This window comes from Peromyscus leucopus, chromosome 13, assembly GCF_004664715.2.
Source record: "Peromyscus leucopus breed LL Stock chromosome 13, UCI_PerLeu_2.1, whole genome shotgun sequence".
Taxonomy (NCBI): domain Eukaryota; kingdom Metazoa; phylum Chordata; class Mammalia; order Rodentia; family Cricetidae; genus Peromyscus; species Peromyscus leucopus.
This window is the reverse complement of record NC_051074.1, coordinates 30,535,457-30,557,356: the sequence shown is the minus strand read 5'-3', so window position 1 is coordinate 30,557,356 and position 21,900 is coordinate 30,535,457. Positions and strand designations below refer to the sequence as shown.

Genomic DNA, 21,900 nt, shown 5'->3' with positions numbered 1-21,900 from the left:
CATTGCTATACTTTTTTTTTAAAAAAAGCAATATACATTTAAAAAAACCAACTATTTATTTTTCATAATAACTTGAAATATGGTCAAGAATTTAGCAAGAATTCAGAGTATTCAGTAGACAGACCTAAGTGATAAGAAAAGTACTATTAACTGCCACTCTTTTGCATCAAGTTTTCTTAAATGTCTTTTTTTTTTATATATAAACCATCCACAGATCTAGAAATAGTTCCAACACTGTCTCTACCCTATGCCATTCCTTTAGATTCACCTCCAGGTCTAACAACTTGAGGAAATACCAGGGAAAGATTCTCTACTTCATCCCTAGGTCGATGGATCAAAGTTTGATCAGCAATGGATCTGGCTTACCTGAGGTACCTTTGGCTCCTTTCTCACCCTTGAGACCGTGTAAGCCATTCAGACCAGGAGACCCGGGGGGCCCTGAAACACAACACAAGTTCTGTGTCCCAAAGGTTAGCCCAGCTATTGATTCCTAGTCTCGCTACAATTTGATGCCTACACCAGGGGAGAATGAGTCGAAAGGAGGAAGGTGACAGATCTCACTGTCTGGAAGTCATCATAGGGGCCAGAATCTAGCCTGAGAGTTATCCAGCACATTCATTTGGTGAAGATTTTCTGACAAGAAGACTTAGCGAGTATATTTCTTTGGCTTGTTTTGTAACTAATTCATGATGGGAGATAGTCTAGAAGTGCCACATTTGGGTGCAGGAAATGACCTTTGATTTAATGATGATAAAATCTCTTTAGGCAAGGTAGAGTTTGGATGAGATTAAATCCAAGTTTACTGCTTCCCAGTTTGAGTCTTCCCTTTCCACCATGGTGGGCCATTCTAATTCCTTCCAGTTGTCGTCGTCATGGTAACGAAGCAAAACAACAGGATGATTCCTGCTGTGGTATATGGGGGACTTATCTGTTCTCCTTGTTTTTTTGATAGGCACTGTACTATACTGGCAAACAGACCTGTGTGTCAAGCTCATTGTAGCTATTTCTCTGCAGCTACTGCTTTCAGAATAGTCCTGATACCTTCTTACAGCAAATGAACTCTGTGGTGGGCTCTGAATTCCAAAGGCATCCTGGAGCTGTCTAAACAGACAACCAGCTACCAGCCTGGCTTTACTAAGTTGACATCAAACACATTCAGTAGATGCTGGGTTGTGTTTCATGTTTTCAAATGAGAGTTTTCTAACAGGACAGCACAAAGTTGAGGAGAGCAGAAGTGAGGGAACAGAGAGAAAGGAAACAGACAGGTAACAAATATCGCACAGTCCCTACTGGGTGCAGAGCCCAGCCACATGCAGCCCCACGTGTCTTGTCCCACTGTGTGATTCTAGGAAGGAAGCTTTTCTCAGCCTTTGGCCAAACCCAGTGACCTTCCTAGTCCATTATTGAACTTTCCATCCACTAGCTGTCCTTCCCCACCTAGAAGTAAGCCCTCCTCCACACATCCATTCGCTCAGATTAGCATTCTATTGGCTTGTGACAATACACTCATTTCACATGACCAAATACACAGGAAAAGGCCCCTCCAGTGCCTACAGTACCTCCATAGGGCTCCCTTGGATGGATTGTCTCTACAAAGCTGTACAACAATCATGCCTTTGATCAGCTGACTCCCTGGCTCAAGGGTAAATCAGAACCCACAACCAGGTCCTACTAGTCTTTGTATCCCCATACTGAACATAGCTTCTACACCTCACAAGTATTAAACAAATGCTTGCTAACTTAATGAGTGAATTATAAAAAGTGAAGAAAAAAGTATGAGGCTTGAAGACATGGAGAGAGAGAGAGAGAGAGAGAGAGAGAGAGAGAGAGAGAGAGAGAGAGAGCTATATTTAAGCTATATTGACTACAGTTTCTGCTTGCATGCCACATTTTTTTCCTAATACATTTGTGGAACAACTATGATTCCAAGAAGTTAGAGATATCTATGGGTGAATAATTCCAGTGCTAGTCACATGTTCTTCGGTAAAGTTGGTTCTCGTGGAGAATCCTGAGTGGAGGATGGTATAGTTATTGGCTCCATTCTATTTATCATCAGTCCTTGAAATAGACAACCGGTATTCTCCTTTTAAGATCTCAAATTTAGATCGATTCAAATGAGCCATATTTTCTTGTACTGAAAAAAATAAAGGTGGAGGAATGTGTCCTTATTTTCCCTAAATCTCTTATTTTCTAACCGCTTTTCACAGTCCTGGCTTAGTTTATTTTCCAATCCTCTTTCCTATTTTATGAGCCAGTATTTCAAGTGTGCACCAAAAGAACACACCGACCTTCTTCGTCTGCCAAATCTGGATATTTATTGCAATCTATCTAAAATGATAATAAATTTTCGAGACCACTTTGCTATTTCTATGTGTTTTGATCTCCGGTGTTAGCCACCAAGATTGATGGCTTGGGGACTTGGCTAAAGGAGGGCTGTCCTGGCCTCTGCCAGCTCTCCATTGTCACATCAACACATCCAGATCCTGGGCTGTCACAGCCCGGCCCCTTGCCATTGTTGAACTGGCCGACCCTTATGTGACCCAATGTTATCTTTCTAAATTGAATGCAGCTACATCTGGGCAGGGTTTTAAGCATAATTTTCCCCTTTTACTGAAAGCTTTTTATCAATCCCATCTCTAAATCAGAAAGTTGTTCATGCATAAAATATATACAGTGCAGATGAAGGGCAATTAGGCTAACAAAGCACATTCCTGGGTAATGAGGAATTTTTATTCACCTCTCTGATAGTCCTTCTGTTTAACAACCACCATTTAAGGCTGCACCCGGCTGCACTTGGGGGCCGGTATGCTCTTCCTCTAGTCAGTGAAGATAACCCCCACCCCAGCACACTGTGCCTCCCCTCTGTGTTAGACAGGCCACTCTTGGGGACAGAATCTCCACTCCTAGGTTCTATTTGTGTTTTAAAGTCAGAAAAATGCTACTCTGCACTCCCAGGACACTGGCAGGGTTTACATTTTAATGGGGTGACTAGTTTGCCCCTGTTTGACTGGGACCTTTAGCATTGGAATTCCATATCCTAAGACAGTCCCAGGAAAAATGAGGCCGCTGCCACGCGACCTTCCAAGTTGATGGGAAAGAGAAAGTTTCACAACGATAGGCAAAGGTTGGAAATCCTTGAGAACCCTTGTCAAAAACAGATTCCAAAATAAGATTTAAATTAAAAAAATTTTTTTTTCTAGCCAATACATGAGTGCCTACTGAAAGGATAAATATGGCTTCCTAATGCACAGAACTCCATCCCCCAAGAGCTTATCTCATGACAGGTACTGAAGAGACAATGAGTCAGTCGCAAGAAAGACATAATCCTGACCTGACAGGACTTCAAAGAAGCAATGGCATCCAGTTTGCTAAGTGCTGGGGAGGGAGACAGGAGAATAATTTAGTTACAGAAACTGGGGAGAATGTTGCTCTGATTGTCATAGCTCTCTGATGGAAGGTGTTTTCTTCCCCTCATAACAGACATTTGAAAGCACCTTCCAACAGTGAGCTCCTTCGGGCTAGGAAGAGGGTTCAGCCGACGAAGGGCTTGCCATCCGAGTATGAAGGCCTGCATTTCATCCCCCAGCACGCATATTTTTTTTAGAAAATCTGGGTGCATATCTGTAACCCCAGCACTGAGGGAGCTGAGACAGGCGGATCCCTATAGATGGTTGGTCAGTTACTCTAGCCCAACCTAATACTCACTGAGCTCCAGGTTCAGTGAGTGTCCCAGGTAGTTCTGTCCACCTGACACAAGTTGGAATCGCTTGGGAAGAACTTCAATTGAGAGGGAAAGACGCTGTCTCAAAAAATAAAGGAAAATTAAAAAAAAAAAAAAGTAGAAAACAATTGAGGAAGACACTCAGCACCGACCTCTGACCTCCATACATCCTTCCCAGGCACAAAGTGCACATGGACATGTTTGCACACACTCCGCTACAAACACAAAAGTGAACTGTTCTACTTGCCACTAGCCCAGATACCCAACCCCCACATAGTATTCGCACACAACAGGTAATTCCCAGCAGGTTTCCATCATTCTCATCTTGTATGGATGTACAACGAGAAATGGGGCGTTATCCTGTCAGAGAGTGCATGTACTTAGAAGCCGGAAAGCAAGCAATCAAGCCACTTGTATCATGTGTCTAAGTTAAAGTTTAATTCGGACTGAACTCAAGCAGGACTCGAAAAATCCATATGGTCTGTGTGAGCAGAGCAAACAAATCAGAGTTCAGCAGCTGGCTTGTCCAAATGAGAGAGTTAGTGCCCTGACCTTCCTCAGAACATACTTCAAATATTTAGTTTCTCAGTTCAAAGTGTTTCTGCTGGATCTTGCTTCATTTTTACAGCGGTATAAAAAAAAATGCAACAATGGATTTATCCTGGGATGTTTGGAGTTTTAACAATGTATCCCACGGTTTTGTTTTTGTTGTTTGGCTGGATTATTTGCTGTGGCATGTGCAGTGAAACAGCGTCCCCTAGTGGTAGCAAAGGAGTACTACAGCAGAGATCTGCACAGGGAGCGAAAGGCCCTTTGATCTGTTTACTTTCGATGCCTTTCAATGCACAACATTGGGAGGCAATTAGCAATTACTCTTAAAGTAATTTCATTGTGGACCAAGTTTATGCCTGTTAGGTTTTTTTTTTTTTAAAGCAATGTCATACTGAAGGTATTTGATAAATGTTCAAAAAGGAAGGAAGAATGTATTACAACCACCTGCAGGCACTCAGAAATGCTCCCTGTTGTGTGGAATTGGAAAGGCTATGGAGAGAGAGTCCTTAACAATGTTAAATGTTTTCTTTTGGATCCCTACCAAATCCTTCCAGACTGGAAGAATGTCGAAGTCAAAGAGGAGCCCAGGAGGTCTGCAAGGGTTGCCAGAGGCAGGAAATGTCCATAACCACCAGAGGAAAAGCTCAGAACAACAGCAGCAGCATTTTGTGTGAAACTTTAAACGTGTCACCAGTCTGGTTTCCACATTACTACAAATGTCAGCAAAGATGGAGATGGTATCAAGAGATTATAGGTTCTCACAGGGCCTTCTCCCACCACGTTCTGTGGCTGCAGCAAATGCTTGCGTGTGCTGGAAACTTCCAGAGGAGGACTTCCCCTGCCTGCAGCACAGCACCAAGAAACACACACTATGCCACTGATTGCTGAAACGATGGGTATCTTGGAAAGCTGAGGCATGAAGAGCAGAAGGTATGAGGAAAAGCAGAATTTGGATTTTCAAAACAGTAAGGCGTTGCATCCCAAAAGTGGTTTCTAACTCTTCCCAGAAATCCTTTCATTTTTGACTAGCATTTAATTCATGTGTATAAGCCACGGACCTGAAGAGAGCTGGGACTAAAGGAAGAAAAGAGGAGACAGGGGGAGCTGACTTGCCAGGGTATGCCAAAGAAAGCTTGGCCCCTCGCCTGTTGTTAGAACTATAGACCCCCAACTTCATAACTATTAATTCACCAACCAAACATACTTGTTGTGTATCAGCTGGTACCAAGGACACTTTTTAAAAGGTCTTGGTTTAAAAGAAACAAAAACATATTCTGTTGGTACGAAAGTCCTCTGCAGGTGTGCTAGAGGTATGCACAGAGCACACAGAAAAAGTATTTATCTAGAATAGGTGAAATGGACCAATGGAGGGGGGGCGCAGGTGAATGCAAGGACCTGAATGCTCTGGAATAATCCTTCTGTATCTGTGAAAATGTGCTGCTCTGACTGTTAATAAAAAGCTGATTGGTCAATAGCTAGGCAGGATTTTAGGAGTAGAGAGAATGCGGGGAAGAAGAAGGGCAGAGTCAGAGGAGGTCAGCAGGAGACAAAGAGGGAGCAAGACATGCTGGAGGACAGGTAAAGCCACGAGCCACGTGGCAACACATGGATTAATAGAAATGGGTTAATTTAGGTTGTAAAAGCTAGTTAGTAACACGCCTGATCTATCAGCTGAGCAGTTATAATTTATATTAAGTCTCCGGGTCGGTTATTTGGGAACAGAGTTGATCACATCCTAGAGAAAAACCCCACCTACACATGAATATTTGCTAGTAACAAGCAATCTGTACTGTACCTTGTTATATTATATCTAGACAAATAATCAGACTACTGTTACCTTTAAAAGACAAAAACTACAGCCAGGACAAGTGTTTCTGTAGCTAACAAAGGAAGCAAATATACTTGAATGGGCATTCATCCTCTGGAAAGCCTTCTCTTCTCCCCCACCACTTCCCCAATGTGCTTTTATTTCATGTAATGGACTAACAAGGCTAAAAACCATGCTTCCAATTTTATCTACAAAAAGAGAGCATGCTCTATACACTCCGTAAACATGATGGGCAGAGAGTGCTTATGGTATCCTGGAACTCAAGAAATGGGCATTTCTGCAGTTCTAAGTTTTTAACTGTAACGAGTGCCTAACAAGCTGACTTGTTAGGCTACTAAGCTGTTTCTGCTAGTTAAAGTATACCTGGCAATCTGAGTGCTAGACGCCTTCCCTGTGTGGTTGCCATGTCCATATGGGGTTTAGAGGAGTGACTCCAGGACCTCTGAGAATTCTCCTTCTATCTCTCCATCACCCAATGGCTCTGCTCTGTCCAGCAAGTGATTTACCACAGAGTTCAAGGCTAATTTTAAAGATGTTTTGTTTACACACACACACACACACACACACACACACACACACACACACACAATTTCAGAATTAAAAGCATGTTTGTCTGTATTCAGTTATTATAAACATCTGAAATTTTATTTTGGGGGGTACAGGAGATCACTACCTGATGCCTCCCTTACCAATTCGCAGGGTTCAAGTGCTTGCCAGCTCTGATGCTATGGTTTGGACATGGATTGTGTCTCCCAAGGGCTCATTCGTGAAAATACAGTTCACATGTAAGGCATTAAGAGAGTAGGAGCTTAATCCAACTGCTAGAGTGTTAGAGGCCATATCTGTCTCTTTTATGAACTAGCTCCACGAAGGATGGAATCATGTATATATTTTTTAAAATGACACCCAACACCTAACACAGAATCTAGGGCACAAAAGGAGCTTGATTATCTGTGGAGGCAAATGGGCAGGTGTGGGTATCATCACAGACACAAGCAACATGCCCTCAGAAGCAGTAAGATAGAAACACCAAGATCCTGGGTATCCCTCAAAGGAAGGCAAGCAAACATGGGTGTGGCCTCAAGTGCTTCGGTGTGGGGGTGGGAGTGGAGGTGGGGAAAGGGAGCTACTGGCGGAATCCTTGAGAGATTCCTGATCAAGCAGAGCCGTGTGCCCAGGAAAGAGCTGTGACTTTGCCCTCAGTGGGTTGGGGCTCTCTGGAGAGCTGGGCATGCTTCCTACTTACCTATTACTCCAGGAGGACCTGGCCTCCCTAAATCTCCTGGGAAACCTCTTGGCCCAGGGTCTCCCATTTCTCCTGGATGGCCCTTCTGCCCAGGCATCCCTGGGTCACCTAGGGACAGGAGAGAAGTTTTTCATACAGTGACATCTAAATAGCATTACCTGGTAAGGTTGTCTATGTTTTTAATATTAACAAGGACACAGTTTTATTATTTTTTTCTTTCTAGATATTTTTAGCTCTAAGGAGACAAATACTTAATTTCAGAGAGATGCACTTTCAAACAGCTGAAGTTGCCAGTCACGATTTTAACTGTTTCCCCCACCCCCCACCTCCCACCCCCCACCCACCTCCCACCCCCGACTTGAAAGGAAAAGGATGACTAAAAACCTGAGCTATATATGTGATATTGCTTTAGGGAAGGGAGGCGGCCTCAAAAATGACAGAGGGATGAGAAGAAACGGCCTGTGCTGTGTCAGCCACCTTCTGCATCTGGTGCAGAGATGGCACTTTGCCAACGCTGCTTGAAGTAATTAGTGAAACCCTGTGAAGCTGGGCTGGGTTTGGGTGATGAAGAGGTAAGTGTGCATGCCCTGTCCCGAGGCATGCTTCAGGAGGCAGAAGGGCCCTCCGTGAAGAACAGCTCTTTCTGGTATCCCAAGTCACATGAATGCTCAGGAATTTTTGAGGTTTTTCTTGCAAGGTACCTGGACACCCTGGTGGTCCAGAAGAGCCTGGCTGTCCAGGTCTGCCTGGTGGTCCTCTATGTCCTTCAGCTCCAGGAAAGCCTTGGTCTCCAGGGGCTCCTGGATGTCCTAAGGAAAGAAGGATCAAAATCCCATTAGTTGTAGATTGCTCTTTGAAACGGTAGTTCTCTAACAGTCAACTTCAAGCCTCACGCTGTTGTGGGTTTGTTTTTGTTGTTGTTGTTGTTGTTGTTGTATTTAAACTCTTTTCTATTGATAAAGAAGACATGACTGAGGAAAATTTGGTGACAAAATTCCCATAATCCTCCTCATATCTTACCACAGATTTCCATCTGTACACACACATACAAATAACACCTACAATTTTATTTTCTGTTTTTAAAACTAGTATTGTATCACAAGCAGTTTTCCAAGTTTGTCATAGTTTATCATTTTCAAATGATAACTTCTTGATTCAATCTTATTTAAATTGCCAGGCAGTGGTGGCACATGCCTTTAATCCCAGCACTCCGGAGGCAGAGCCAGGCGGATCTCTATGAGTTTGAGTCCAGCCTGGGCTACACAGTGAGTTCCAGGAAAGGTACAAAGCTATACAGAGAAACCCTGTCTTGAAAAAACAAAACAAAACAAAAATCAATCTTATTTAAACTAATCTAATTTTTTCCTGCTGCTGGCCAATCAAGTACTTCTAATTCTTTTTGCTTTTCTGCATAATGATCTGTACATACAGATATAATCTTTTATTTATTCTTTGACAATGTATGCAGTGATCATATTCACCCACTCACCATCCCACTCTCTTTTATAGATCTTTAACCGTGCTCTCTCTTTTTGAACTATTTCCGTAGGAAAAATGTCCCAGGAACAAAATTTCTTAGTAAATAGTGTGATATTTGGACTTTTCCTGAAATACATTTTTAAATGCTAAAGTATTTTAAAGTAAAACATAACCATTTGGAATCCCATCCCCAAATGCTTCGGGAGGCAAGCCGGAAAAATAAATCTTCCTATGTTGCTGAAATAATATTACGGCATCCAAGAAAATTAATAACAGTCCCAAAGATCATCAAATGCTCACTGTGGACTCAAGTCTACTCCCACCCTGTTGCCCTTACAGCAACTCTTACTAAATTCCGCACCAGAGCTGCATATTGTGCTTAGTATGCATGCCTCATTCATTACAATAATAAAAAATTAAAAAAAATGTAAAGTCTCTTAACAGTCCCTTTCTTATGACTGTGACTTTTCTAGGCTGCTCTCTAGGCCTTCTGAAATAGGCCATTCTGCATTCGGTTCTTGACACAGGTTGCCTGTGTTTGGGAGGAAGTACTGTACTTACACCCCCTACCCCATGGGTCACCTCCCCACAGCTCTACAAACAACACCCGGAGAATGAGCCATGTTGTCACTGAAGACTGGGTTTGTAGCCTTGGTTTTGGTAATTTGCAATTATTCTGGAGGTTCTAGTAGCCCTCTATCAGAAAGGGTCTTCTGCTTCAATTAAATGTGTAATATGGAGGCACAGGGGTTCTCCAAGCATCATATTGGGGTTACTGAGAAATCTATCTATCTTCATGGACTGAGCAGCTACTGAATTCTCAGACTCCCAGACAGTAATTGTTAGATGACCTACCCTCTCCTGTGTAAATCAATAAAATAAATCCTTTTTGTAATATATTGTTATATTATGTATATAATACATATGTATTATATTATAATATATGTAATATATAATCCATTGATTCTATTCCCCTAGAGAACCCTGATTATACTTTAAATTATATTTATTTTATTACTAGAAAGATGGCTATTTTCCCATATGCTTATTTATATGTGTGACTTTAATTCAAATTTATAGTAAACCAATAATCTATGCTGAAACCTCAATGGCTGAATCTTCAAATAAAATACACTTCTTTGTATTTCCAAATCCATAGAGGGATAGTATTCATTAGAACATTACACTAACCGAAGCTTGTTCCTGTTAACTGATTAAATTTACTGTCTTCTAACCCTGCTCTGTTACCTAACTGATCCCAAACACCTTCCTGCAAGGGACACATGGCATCATCAATGTCAGCTCCAGTTGTCGAAGCAGGTATTCACAACTGCATCCCAGAGTTATGGTCGTGTTGAGAGCAGAATTTCAGGAGCAATTTGCACTGTATTTCCCTTGGAGTTGAAGTGGATGGATGGGATTAGGGTTGACCCAGTATAATCTTACATAATCATGGATCAAGCTATGCTCTATACATCCTCACCGAGTTCACTCTAGTGCAGTGCAGGGACTCCTAGCCAAGGAAAATAGAGTATCTAAACTCTGGGTTGATGAATAACAGAAAAAAAATAAAACTTTAAGCTGAATCCATGACAAATAAAAAACCAGAGCAATTTAAACACTGATGATCACAGGACACCACATCATGCAGGGCAAGGCAGATTCTCGGTATAAATTAACCTCAGACTTACGGTTTTCAACTTAAGATACTAGGTTACATAAAATGCCCCCAGTTTGTGCTACTTTGAGCCTGGAAGTTTTTATATCATCAGGGTTTATGAGAAAAGAAAAAAAAACACCCATAAGCACAAGAACATGTCTTACTGTTTGGCTGACCTCAGAAGTCAGCCATGCTGATGCTGTGTGTGGAGTTTTCAGTGTACAAGTGACTTTTGTTTGATGTTCTGATCAGACATTCTATTTTGGAAAACAAAACATGGCAGCTCTTGCCAAATGGAACTTCAAGGTGATGCCTGGATGTCCTGGTTAGGTTTTTTTTTTTTTTTTTTTTTTTTTTTTTTTTTTTTTTTTTTTTTTGTCCTCTAGGATGAGGAAATTTCAATTGAGAACGAGTCTTCATCGGATTGGTCTGTAGGGGCATTTTCTTGATTGATGATTGATGTGGGAGAACCCAGACCACTGTGGGTGGTGCTACCCCTGGGCAGGTGGCCCTGAATTGTATAAGAAAGCAGACTAAGCCAGTAAGCAGCATTTCTCCATGGCCTGTGCTTCAGTTCCTGCCTCCAGGTTCCTGCCCTGACTTATTTCCATGAATAACTACGAGTCATAAGATGAAATAAACCCTTTCCTCCTCAAGTTACTTTTGGTTACAGTGTTTGTCACACAGCAGTAGAAAGCAAAATGTGACGATGGCATTCTAAATACAAAGTCTTAATTTACAAGGAAACTATATCAATCCAAGCCTAGATTTAAGTCTAACCATTACTAACTGATTGCACTTGGGCATAAGTGACTTCACCAGCCATCTGTAAGTAGACATTCGCTCTGTCCATGCAGTGTACACCTCTGTGTGTGTATCTTTTTGCATTTTCCTGATTATTAACTTCAGATATGCTCCTAGCAGAATTCCTCTGTTAAGGAGTGAGCATATTTTAAACATTGGTGCATCTTTCTACAGGGTCCAAACCAATGCAAATTCGAACTCATCCCATTTACTTGTATGCCCCTTGCTATCAGTGGGAGAAAAGAGGCTTCCAATATAACTTTGGCCATCTTAAATGACAGAGATGGCAAGATAACCTGACTTTTAATTGCTTGAATATTTATTTTGAATATTCACTTTGAATATTTGAGTATTCAATATGAATATGCAGAAGGGAGTGTATTGCTTTGCCAATGACATTGGTCACAGGGGCCATTGTGAGAATAGATTGAGAATCCCTAGTGCCTAGTCCTGGTATACTTCTGGGTGAAGGCTGATACAACACTGCCACACAGAATTATTTTTTATACATATATTAATGGACAAATGGTAAAGAAAATATTGATAGGATCATTCCCAGTGATAACTGGAAAAGTAATTACATTGTGTTTCAAAGTAAATCTTCTTTCTTATAATAGGAAAAATGTGGATCTATACCTTGGTATCCAGGGCTACCTGGCTCACCCTTCGGACCAGATGGACCACACTGACTGGCAGGGTCACCTTTGTTTCCTGTGAGTGACACAATACCAAAAGCATTAGTTAGGAAAACATTGTTTGGTCTCAGAGAAGTAACTTCCATGGTATTTGTCTTCATAATCTGGTTTCCGGTTTTCCAGGGGGCTTTTTAAAAACTATTTTTGTTCCTAAAGAAGAACAATAGAAGTATAGATGGAAGATGTGATTTATTATTTTTAAAATGATAAATTTATTTATTCCATGTGTATGAGTGTTTGGCCTGCAAGTGTGTGTACATGCCTTGTGAATGCCTGGTACCTGTAGAGGTTACCAAGACAGTCAAACTTTTGAATGTTGTATGCAAACATTTAAGATACTATGATTTCAGTTTATTTGCTTGTTTGTCTCTCCAAGGGGTAAATAAAACTTCTCCTTTTTTTAAGGATCTTGATTTGTTAGGAGTACAATTTCAGTTGTGTTTACAAGACAATATGGCCATAAGCACAAGATAGGCTTAGACATTTTGGGCCAGCCTGCAGCTATTTTTCAAATAAAGTTTTATTGGGATGTGTCTGAGTAGTTGTGGCTGAGACTATATGCCCAACAAATTAAAAAAAAAACTTATAATATGGCCCTTTAGGGGAAAAAAAAGACACTTCTTGTCTTTAATTAAGGATAAAAATAATCCAATTATAAGTTACATCTGGCTTAAGAATTCTGGTGAACAATTAACATCCGGTGGGGACTTACATTCTGTGATTCTTATAAGTAGAATCCCAATAGCTGAACAGAGGAAATCCTTAAATGAGTGACTGGTTCCTATGGAACATGGGGTTTCAGAGTCAAAGTGGACACTTTCTAGAGATGTGGATCTGGCCGGTTGGACCAGCTGTAATTTGGGAAGCTGTGGTCACTACATGGATGGCTTCTGAGACTTTCATGGAGAGGAAGTCGTGATGAGCCCACAGTCATGCTGTATCCCTTTGTAGGTACCTTTGGCCCTGGCTGGAAAATGAGAACCCTTTGTAGCTTCAGTGTTCCACTGCTGAGTTGTTGCTGAGTTCTACCTTGTGTGATGTATTTTGTTGTGACAAAGATGCTCACTTGCAGGGTTATAATCCTCAGAACTCTGAATTTGACTTGACGGCAGTGAACATTTTCCAAACCATACCTTTAGGTCCTCTTGCTCCGTCATCTCCTGGGAGTCCAGGGGGGCCTGGAGGACCTGGATCACCCTGGCAATTAACAGAACAAAAGTAAGACCCTAGTTGGGTTTTCCATGCAATGGCATAAAGATGCTATCGCTTTCTGCCACCAATTTGGTGTTTGTAATTGATAATGGTAAAGGAAATTGTTAATGCCCTTTAAGCATACTACTAAGTGTGTCTATATTTCACAAGCTGGTAAAACCCCTACAGAATTAGAGCTATCCATCTCAGCAAGAATCATAGAATTCTCTATATATGATTACCAGAGAGTAACCATGTCATGCATTTGAATTTACAGTTTGATCAAACCAGTTGACATAAAATAAAATATTGAAAGTTGTGCTGTAGCATAAATTTTAAAAATCCATTTTATTCCAAAAGATGGAAAGCCAACTACTTTATACATTTTCCAGAAGTATGGTACAAGTTACTACATCATTATTTTCTGATTTCTCAAGGGGAATGTTACTCATGATTATGAAGGCCAAGTACATTTTAAGTAAAATATATGAAATCTTCAAACAGATGGAAAGGCTTAGCCAACAAAATTTGGGTAGCATTCAGGATTTTTTTTTTTTTTTTAAACAATGCAATACCAAAAGGTAAGTCTCTCTGTGTTATTTAACCCTGGGCTGGAATGTGTGAATCACATGACTTGCTCATCTACAGCAGGACAGCCAGTTCTGAGCACTAGTTGGAAATTTCAGTCGTGCCATAACCTTCTGGAAGGCTCCTTTCTTTCTCCATGCTACCTCTTGCTCTCAAATAACCAGGATATGGCAGGGGCACAGACCAGCAAATTCTGAAGTTTTGTGGGCTCCTGAGAGCAGGAAGAGTTTATTTCTTCCCTCTTCTAGGAGCAGCCTCTCACCTGGTCACCTGGAAATCCTGGAAAACCAATGACTCCTTTTAGTCCAGGTGGGCCTGGAGGGCCAGGGGGACCTGGAGGCCCAGGGAACCCATTTGTCCCAGGCGGTCCCCTGTGCAGCCCAGGTGGTCCATCTCTTCCGGGATCTCCTCTTCCCCCTTGTGTCCCTGGGCTTCCTTTATCACCTGTTGAGGTCAGAAGTGTTACAAACCCCATTGGCTGAAGTCTTAGACTAAGTGCAGATAGTACTAAGTGGCTCAGTTCTACTTGCAAAAGACGAAGCCAGGGAAATTGGGGATGTTGGCTTCTGTTCGAAGCCACATCTCTGTGGTTTCTGTCTTTGGCAACCTCACTGCGAAAGAAGCTGCCAAGAATAGACATGAGAGGCCATGGGTGGGAGGAGGGGGCAGGCAAAGTCATTTGCTCTAGCATGCACACCTTACAAATGAAGAAGAACTCAGCCCAGAGAAGTTGAAACATTTTCTCCTAATGGCTAAAGAGAAATCCAGGATATAACCCAAGCAGATTAACCTTGAACTTGAGAAAGAATACAAATTAAGTTGTCAAAAATCCTTGCCCCGTCATGTTTCAGAGGACTAGCAGTATGTCATGGGGATGCTTTTTAGAAAAATATGGTCCCTGGTAACCCCAGATCTGTAGATTCAGGATCTGTGTTTATATACTCTCTTGTTAGAGACTGGTCAAAATGACATAGGCAGACCCAGATATTCATAGCAGCTCCCCCAAACAGAGGGGCTGTAAGCCTGGAGCCAGTAATTTATGTATAGCTTATGTTAGTCCTAGTGTGGAATATCCAAACCTATAAATACATATGAACTCCAACTACTTTTAGCACGGAAAAGCCAAAATATTACTGGAAAATTTAACAGGGCACAATTACATTTAAGAAATGACCTTTCCTAATTCCTTGTTGGAGGGAAAGTTGCCTCATAGGCTGGCTTGCCTGAATGATCGATCTATAAAATGCCAACCTATTTGATAAGGTTGAAAAACCTCAAGCATTTACCTCTCTGTCCTGGGAACCCATCATCTCCTGGAGGGCCAGTGTCCCCGGGATCCCCCTTTGGGGAAATGATGGCTGCTTCTCCTGCATCACCGGGAGGTCCTCTGGATCCTGTAAATGTGACTTATATGAGAGAAACACAAACACACCCATGCTCCACCCCTGGGACAGGGATGCGGTTGGTTTACTCAGTAAGCTTGCTATATTCAACCCAGACATCTCAGGATCCTCTGGGAGTTAAGACATTTGGAATGTTATAATCCACAAGGCTGTTCACTTATCCTGTGGCATCTGAATCATCCATAGCCCACGTCCAGTGGTCCATACCTTTCTCCCTCACCACCCTTTTGTTTTTCTGCTCTTTACATGAAAAGAACAAACATATTCCAACCTGGTTCTCTATATATGGACTGCCAAGAAGTCGGGTCTGTACCACATATCTCAGCATATTTGGGAACACTGTCCCAGCCCAGCACTGTGCTGAGATGGGCTTAGTAGACCAACGTAATGAGAGTTGCTTGTTAAAAGGGAGTTCTGTGGACCAATGGCTGTAGCATTGGTAGTGTGACGTCAGCAATAGTGAGAGTGCTCATAGTGCTGGGGGGCACATTTACACAACTGTGGTCGGCAGACGCTGTTAGTGCTGGGATTCTCCTCAGGGAGCATCTTGGGGGAGTTTAAAAACTGCAGTGGTAGCACTGATGCAATTTTTAATTCTCCGTGGAGTGCCTTTACTAGAATAACATGACTTCTCTGCAAGTATCAGTTTTTATGTGGCAAAGAGATTTTTGATCTTTACCATTTTAAATTCCTTAATTCATGTAAATAGTTTATAAGCTAATAGAACAAGCAATCAAACAAACAAACAAAAAACTAGAGGATCAAAAAACTGAGAAGAAAGGGTCATTTGAATAAAACTGGAGACTATTTTCCCCAAGAGCTTTAAGAGTTGAAAATTTTTCTTGTAAAGGCTGTTGAGCATTGATTTTATTGCTAGAAATGCTATATTCTCTCCTGTAGCAACAGCTGAGAGGCCACAGGAAACATCTATGCTGTAAATGGTTAGGAGGGGCAGGGTTCAAAACATAAAACCCCAAACAATATTTTATGAAAATTAAGTACTTGTGAAAATTACATGCAAATCAAATTTCATTGTCCACAACTAAAATTCTGTTCCAACTTTTAATTTTATCTTGTCTGTGTGTTGTCACATCTGGTGGTTTTCAGGTGCCAAGGCCAAGGTGTATTATTGTCACAGAGGCCATTTGGCCTCCAATGCCTGAAACATTGTTTACAGATGATGACCACCAGGACAGCAAGGCCTCTGAAGCCCTATGTCTATAAATCAATGCATTCAGAACCTCTTGCTAGCATCTCCAACATTAGAGTGGTTTATTTATCTTCCTTACATGTACTAAGATTGAAAGGCAAGGAAAATGAATTCCTATGATATCACATGCTGTGGGAATGTTCTGTATGGCAAATGTGTTGCTCTGATTGGTCAATAAATAAAACACTGATTGGCCCGTGGCTAGGCAGGAAGTATAGGCAGGACTAACAGAGAGGAGAAAAGAAAGAACAGGAAGGCAGAAAGACACTGCCAGCCGCTGCCAGGACAAGCAGCATGTGAAGATGCCGGTAAGCCACGAGCCATCTGGCAAGGTATAGATTTATAGAAATGGATTAATTTAAGCTATAAGAACAGTTAGCAAGAAGCCTGCCACGGCCATACAGTTTGTAAGCAATATAAGTCTCTGTGTTTACTTGGTTGGGTCTGAGCGGCTGTGGGACTGGCAGGTGACAAAGATTTGTCCTGACTGTGGGCAAGGCAGGAAAACTCTAGCTACATACACAGAACCAAAGAAATCCTGAGACAAAGTAATCGCATTTGATTCAACACTGGGAATGAAGTCACGCAGCCGCCCCCCCCCCCGCCGCCCCCCAGTTGTTAAACCCACTTGCCTTTGGCACCTCTCTCTCCCAGGTCTCCCTGCAAGCCAGGCCAGCCCTTCTCTCCGATTTCTCCCTTTCTTCCAGGTTGTCCATCAGGGCCTGACCTTCCTCTTTCTCCTGGAAAACCAGGGTAGCCAGGCAGCCCTGGGTGTCCTAATAAAATGAGAACATGAAGTTTAGGGAAACACTTTAAGGCTAGCATGGTTCTTTAATGTCCCTGGTCACTCAGTGATACAAGTTCCTGCCCAACACTTGATGCTGAAAGGAAATCATTAATTTGAACCTGACTATGGTCTGAAACATCTGTGTTCTCCTACCCACTCCTATTTCCTTATCCTAAAGATGCAACCTGAAAATGCTATTGTTTTGGGGTCCTGAGTCCATCATGTTTTAAGAGCACCAAGAGAAAGGATGAGGACAGAGGGCCCATCCAAAGTGAAATGTGTTAGCCCTGCCCTAACAATATCACTGGTGCTGCCTGGTCTAGTGAGCTTAGATATCCTCATCCTGTGAACCCAACCCAATATCCCTCCCTGCCTCCCCCCCACCCCCCGCCCTGCAGGCCTATTGCCAATTTTCTTACATCAGAACATCTGTCACTAAAAAAGATAACACAGAGAAGAAAGGCTACATCTGAAAGAGGAGGGCAAAGCTAAGCTAGTTAATGCATTCTATTAGTGTAAGTCTTGCCTAACCAGTTTGGTTTGACAGTTGATTTTGAGTTTATAAAACTGGGAGAATTATTGGGAGAGCACTACTCACCCTTTGGACCTGGAAGGCCAGGAAGGCCACTTTCCCCAGTGGGGCCTGGGATCCCAGGAGGCCCTCGGAGACCATCTGCTCCTGGGAGGCCTGGGAGGCCAGGGAGGCCCTTCATTCCAGCTGGTCCAGAAGGCCCCATGTCTCCTGGCTGGCCTTTCCAACCTGGGGCCCCTGAAACAAAGCACAACAACCATGAAGCTGGAAAACGTAAAACTTTCTTCAAACATTCACAAAAAAAACACACTCTACAGAGCTTAAGTGATGTACCCATGGCACATTAAACAAGAACAAAATAATATTTATCAGCTAAAGTGACAGGCAACTTTGTATCTGCCTAAGAATATATTTTTCTGGATATTATAAAAAGGGGGGCAGAGATCATCTGATCATACTTTAAGAATGAATGAAGATTTACTGTTTTCTCTTTTTGAAAATATGAAGACACAGATATGAAAACCAAAAACTCTTCTTATATGTGATCTAGAAAGAGAAGAAGAGGAGGAGGAGGAAGAGAAAGAAGATGGAGAGGGGGAGGAGGAAGAGGAGAAGGAGGAGGACGGGGAGAAGAAGAAGGAGATGAAGAAGGAGGAGAAGGAGAAGAAGAAGAAGAAAGAAGAGAAGGAGGAGGAAGAAGGAGGAGGAAGAAGAGGAGAAAGTTGAAGTTGTTGATTCTGGGTACTTTCTGAACCTTTGCCCCAGTGAACTTCAGTGAGACTGTTAACTATGATGAAAGATTTGTACAAATCAGAACAGCCAGTGGTGCTTGAGATGAAGCTGTAGTAGTAAATTCTGTCCCGCTGGCTTTTCAAGTGGGCATCTTGCATTGGGATAAAAGCAGCAGCAAATATGTTACAGAGTGAAGGACCCCAGCAATAAAATGAGGAGCCTACCAGAGAAAGCTCCTACTATGGGCTGAATGTGTCTCCCCAGAGTTGTTATGCTGAATCTTAACCACCAATGTGGGAGGATTAAGAAGCAGGGAGTTTTGAAAATGATTAAATGTGAACATAAGAGAGGTCTGTGGTATTTGTGTGAGGACATTAGAAGGTGTCATCAATGTGTAAAAGGTCCTCCCCAGATATCAAAACTCCTGGTGTCTTGATTTTGGACTTTCTAGCCTCCTACTAATCAATTTCTGTTGCTTATAAATTATTCATTTAAAGGCATTTTGTTATAGTTGGCCCAGGGGACTAGAGAAGCCCCTGAGCACTTTTGTGAGAAGATACACACTCACTCTTGTTCCAAGAATGCAAGGTCCTGACCTTCACCTGGGACATCTCCCAAAACCACATTTGCAGGAATGACTTTGACAGATGATGCTCCACTTTCCTCAGGATGGGAAGCAGGCCTGCTTGAAGACTTCTAAGAAGTGGTGGTTCCTAAACTTGCATATAATGCATGCAGCCTCTAGCCAGTTCTGCACATGTTACTTGACTAGAATTTGGGGAAGTGACACAGACCAATCTGAAACTCATGAATAAAAGGTTCTTTGTCTCTGACTTCATACACTTGTTTCTGCAGACATCCATACATAAACAAGAGGCAAGCTTCCTGACTGTAAGTAAGCCATGTCCAGACACTTCACCTTTTGACACCTACTGACACTTACCTGGACTGCCGGGAGCTCCAGGAAGTCCTGGTTGGCCTGGGATCCCTGGAGCACCTCTTTCACAGGAATGGCCAGGGGGTCCTGGGATCCCTGGAAACCCAGGACTTCCTTTTCTGCCTTTGGGACCTTTGAGACCTGGAGATCCAGGGATGCCAGGTGGCCCTGAAATGATGATGCATTGGGACATTATGAGTTAACACTGTATAGGTGGTCTATAACTTCACTCATGCATATCAATTCTAGAAATCAACAATTTGATTCTGACTCTGGGCTCCCTGAGCTAACATTTGGAATGGATTTTCATATTATGGATACAGCTACAAGTGTGTGTAAATCATGCCTTGCTAAGTGAGCCGCTTGATAAGTGTATGGATGACAAAGAGGTGATCTAGGCGAACAAGAGACCATAGGCTTCCCTCCTTCTACCATCCTCCTCCTCTGCAGCAGATTTACACCCAGATACATAAGATGCACCCAGTATGTGCTGCATGAATGCAAATTTGGTGAGAGGTCTTATCAGTTACTCTTTCAAATTTCTATTGGACTTCCATGGAGCCTGCTAAGCCCAAGCCTCCCTGCTAAGCCCCTGAGTGACTTGACCTCACATAGTCTGTACTAAACTGCCTCAGTCTGGCACTAGCAGTGACAGGTTACCCAGCCCTTGTGATTGGTGGCTTTTGGAGCAAATACATTGCCTGGATAGAGCTGAGTGGACTAAGCCACTGTACAAACAAGCCATAAAGTACACAGGCAACCCAGGGGTTTCAGGTTCATTTGATGTGATCGGTGCCTATTTGTAATCATGAAATGTACATGCACTCGCTGCATAATGTATGACAATGTAAACATTCTTTTGGGATCTGGCCAAAGCTGAACAGACATCCTATAACAAAGAGAGAGCAAAGACCTCATACCTTCAGCCCCAGGGCATCCTGGGTAACCTTTGTGCCCTTTCATGCCTGGCACTCCTGGAAGACCCCTATCTCCAGGGGGTCCTGGGTCACCAAATGCAGGGTCTCCTGGGAATCCTTTCTGGCCATCTATTCCAGGAGACCCAGGTGGACCTGGGGGCCCAATAGGGGAGGTCCCCTTTTCACCTCCAATTCCTGGATCTCCCATGTCACCACGAAAACCTATTTAACAACAATAACAGACTGCTATATGTACAAATGTAGATCCAACAATATAAGGACAATACTTTGAAAACCATAGGCACAATTAAGAGGTACCTAACAGGTAACATTTCTATGACTTTTGAAACTCGAGAGGTAATATTCTTTTGCCACTCTATAAGTGATACCAATTGCTATTTTTATTGCTTCTTATTTATTTATTTATTATGTATATAGTGTTCTGTTTGTATGTATGTCTGCACACCAGAAGAGGGCACCAGATCTCATTACAGATGGTTGTGAGCCACCATGTGGTTGCTGGGAATTGAACTTGGAACCTCTGGAAGAGCAGTCAGTGCTCTTAACCTCTGAGTCATCTTTCCAGCCCTTTTTCATTTTTTATTTTTAATTTTTGGTTTTTTCGAGACAGGGTTTCTGTGTGTAGCTTTGCGCCTTTCCTGGAACTCACTTTGTAGACCAGGCTGGCCTCAAACTCAGAGATCCGCCTGGCTCTGCCTCCCAAGTGCTGGGATTAAAGGCGTGTACCACCACTGCCCGGCTTTATTGCTGTTTTATCTTTTTAAATTTATTTATTTGTGAAGGCAGGCAGGCAGGCACACACATGGAGGTCAGAGGACAACTTGTGAAAGTTCCAGGGATAGAACCCAAGTCATTGGGCTTGGTAGCAAGCAAATTTTACTCACTGGGCCATCCTGCCATACCCTGTAAACAAATATTTTTTTATACTTATTTGTTTGAATTTTTGAGACAGGGTCTCACTCTGTAGCCTAAGCTGCCCTGGACCATTGTACATATCCCAGGATTGTAGCTGGAAGTTTTTCTGTGTCTGGCCTAGCCCAGGGTCAGGACAAATCTCTCATCCACAGTTCCACAGCCTTTAATAAAATAATCACACAGAGGCTTAATATTATTTATAATGGCTCGGCCATTAGCTCAGGCTTACTACTGACTAGCTCTTGCACTTAAACTCAGCCCATTTCTGTTAATCTATATGTTACCACGTGTTCCATGGCTTTACCTGTGTGCCATTACATGCTGCTCCCTGGACGGCAGGCTGGCATGTAGACAGATTTTTAAATGGTTTTATTAAATAAAAAAACATGCAGCCAAATAAAGGGGTGAAAGCCTTAGAGATCAAGGAAATAAGGAAAGCCACCAGCCAACCTTACCTCACCAACTCTGCAGCTTCCAAATGCAAGTTCCTTTTTGTCTACCCATGCCTTTATATGCCTTGCTTTTCTGCCCTCTCATTGGCTCTTTAGCCCAGCTACCTCACTTCCTTGTTACTTCCTGTCTGTATAGACCTCCAGGTCGCTATGATTGGTATGGGGATTAAAGGTGTATGTCACCATGCTTGGTTCTGTTCCCTAGTATGGCCTTGAACACACAGAGACTT

General features: G+C 42.4%; 1 protein-coding gene across 1 annotated transcript in view; it reads right to left on the bottom strand.

Moving 5' to 3' along the window:
• Col4a4 (collagen type IV alpha 4 chain) overlaps positions 1-21,900 on the bottom strand; it is a 120,575-nt gene that overhangs the window by 23,498 nt on the left and 75,177 nt on the right. Inside the window, exons 29-39 of the mRNA XM_028874138.2 lie at positions 20,286-20,504; positions 19,372-19,533; positions 17,763-17,933; positions 17,010-17,153; positions 15,051-15,158; positions 14,027-14,208; positions 13,119-13,182; positions 11,927-12,001; positions 8,049-8,156; positions 7,348-7,455; positions 367-438 (exon numbers count right to left, since the gene is read on the bottom strand). Of these exons, the coding sequence (XP_028729971.1) occupies positions 367-438; positions 7,348-7,455; positions 8,049-8,156; positions 11,927-12,001; positions 13,119-13,182; positions 14,027-14,208; positions 15,051-15,158; positions 17,010-17,153; positions 17,763-17,933; positions 19,372-19,533; positions 20,286-20,504 (1,413 nt within the window). The remainder of the gene's footprint in view (positions 1-366; positions 439-7,347; positions 7,456-8,048; positions 8,157-11,926; positions 12,002-13,118; positions 13,183-14,026; positions 14,209-15,050; positions 15,159-17,009; positions 17,154-17,762; positions 17,934-19,371; positions 19,534-20,285; positions 20,505-21,900) is intronic.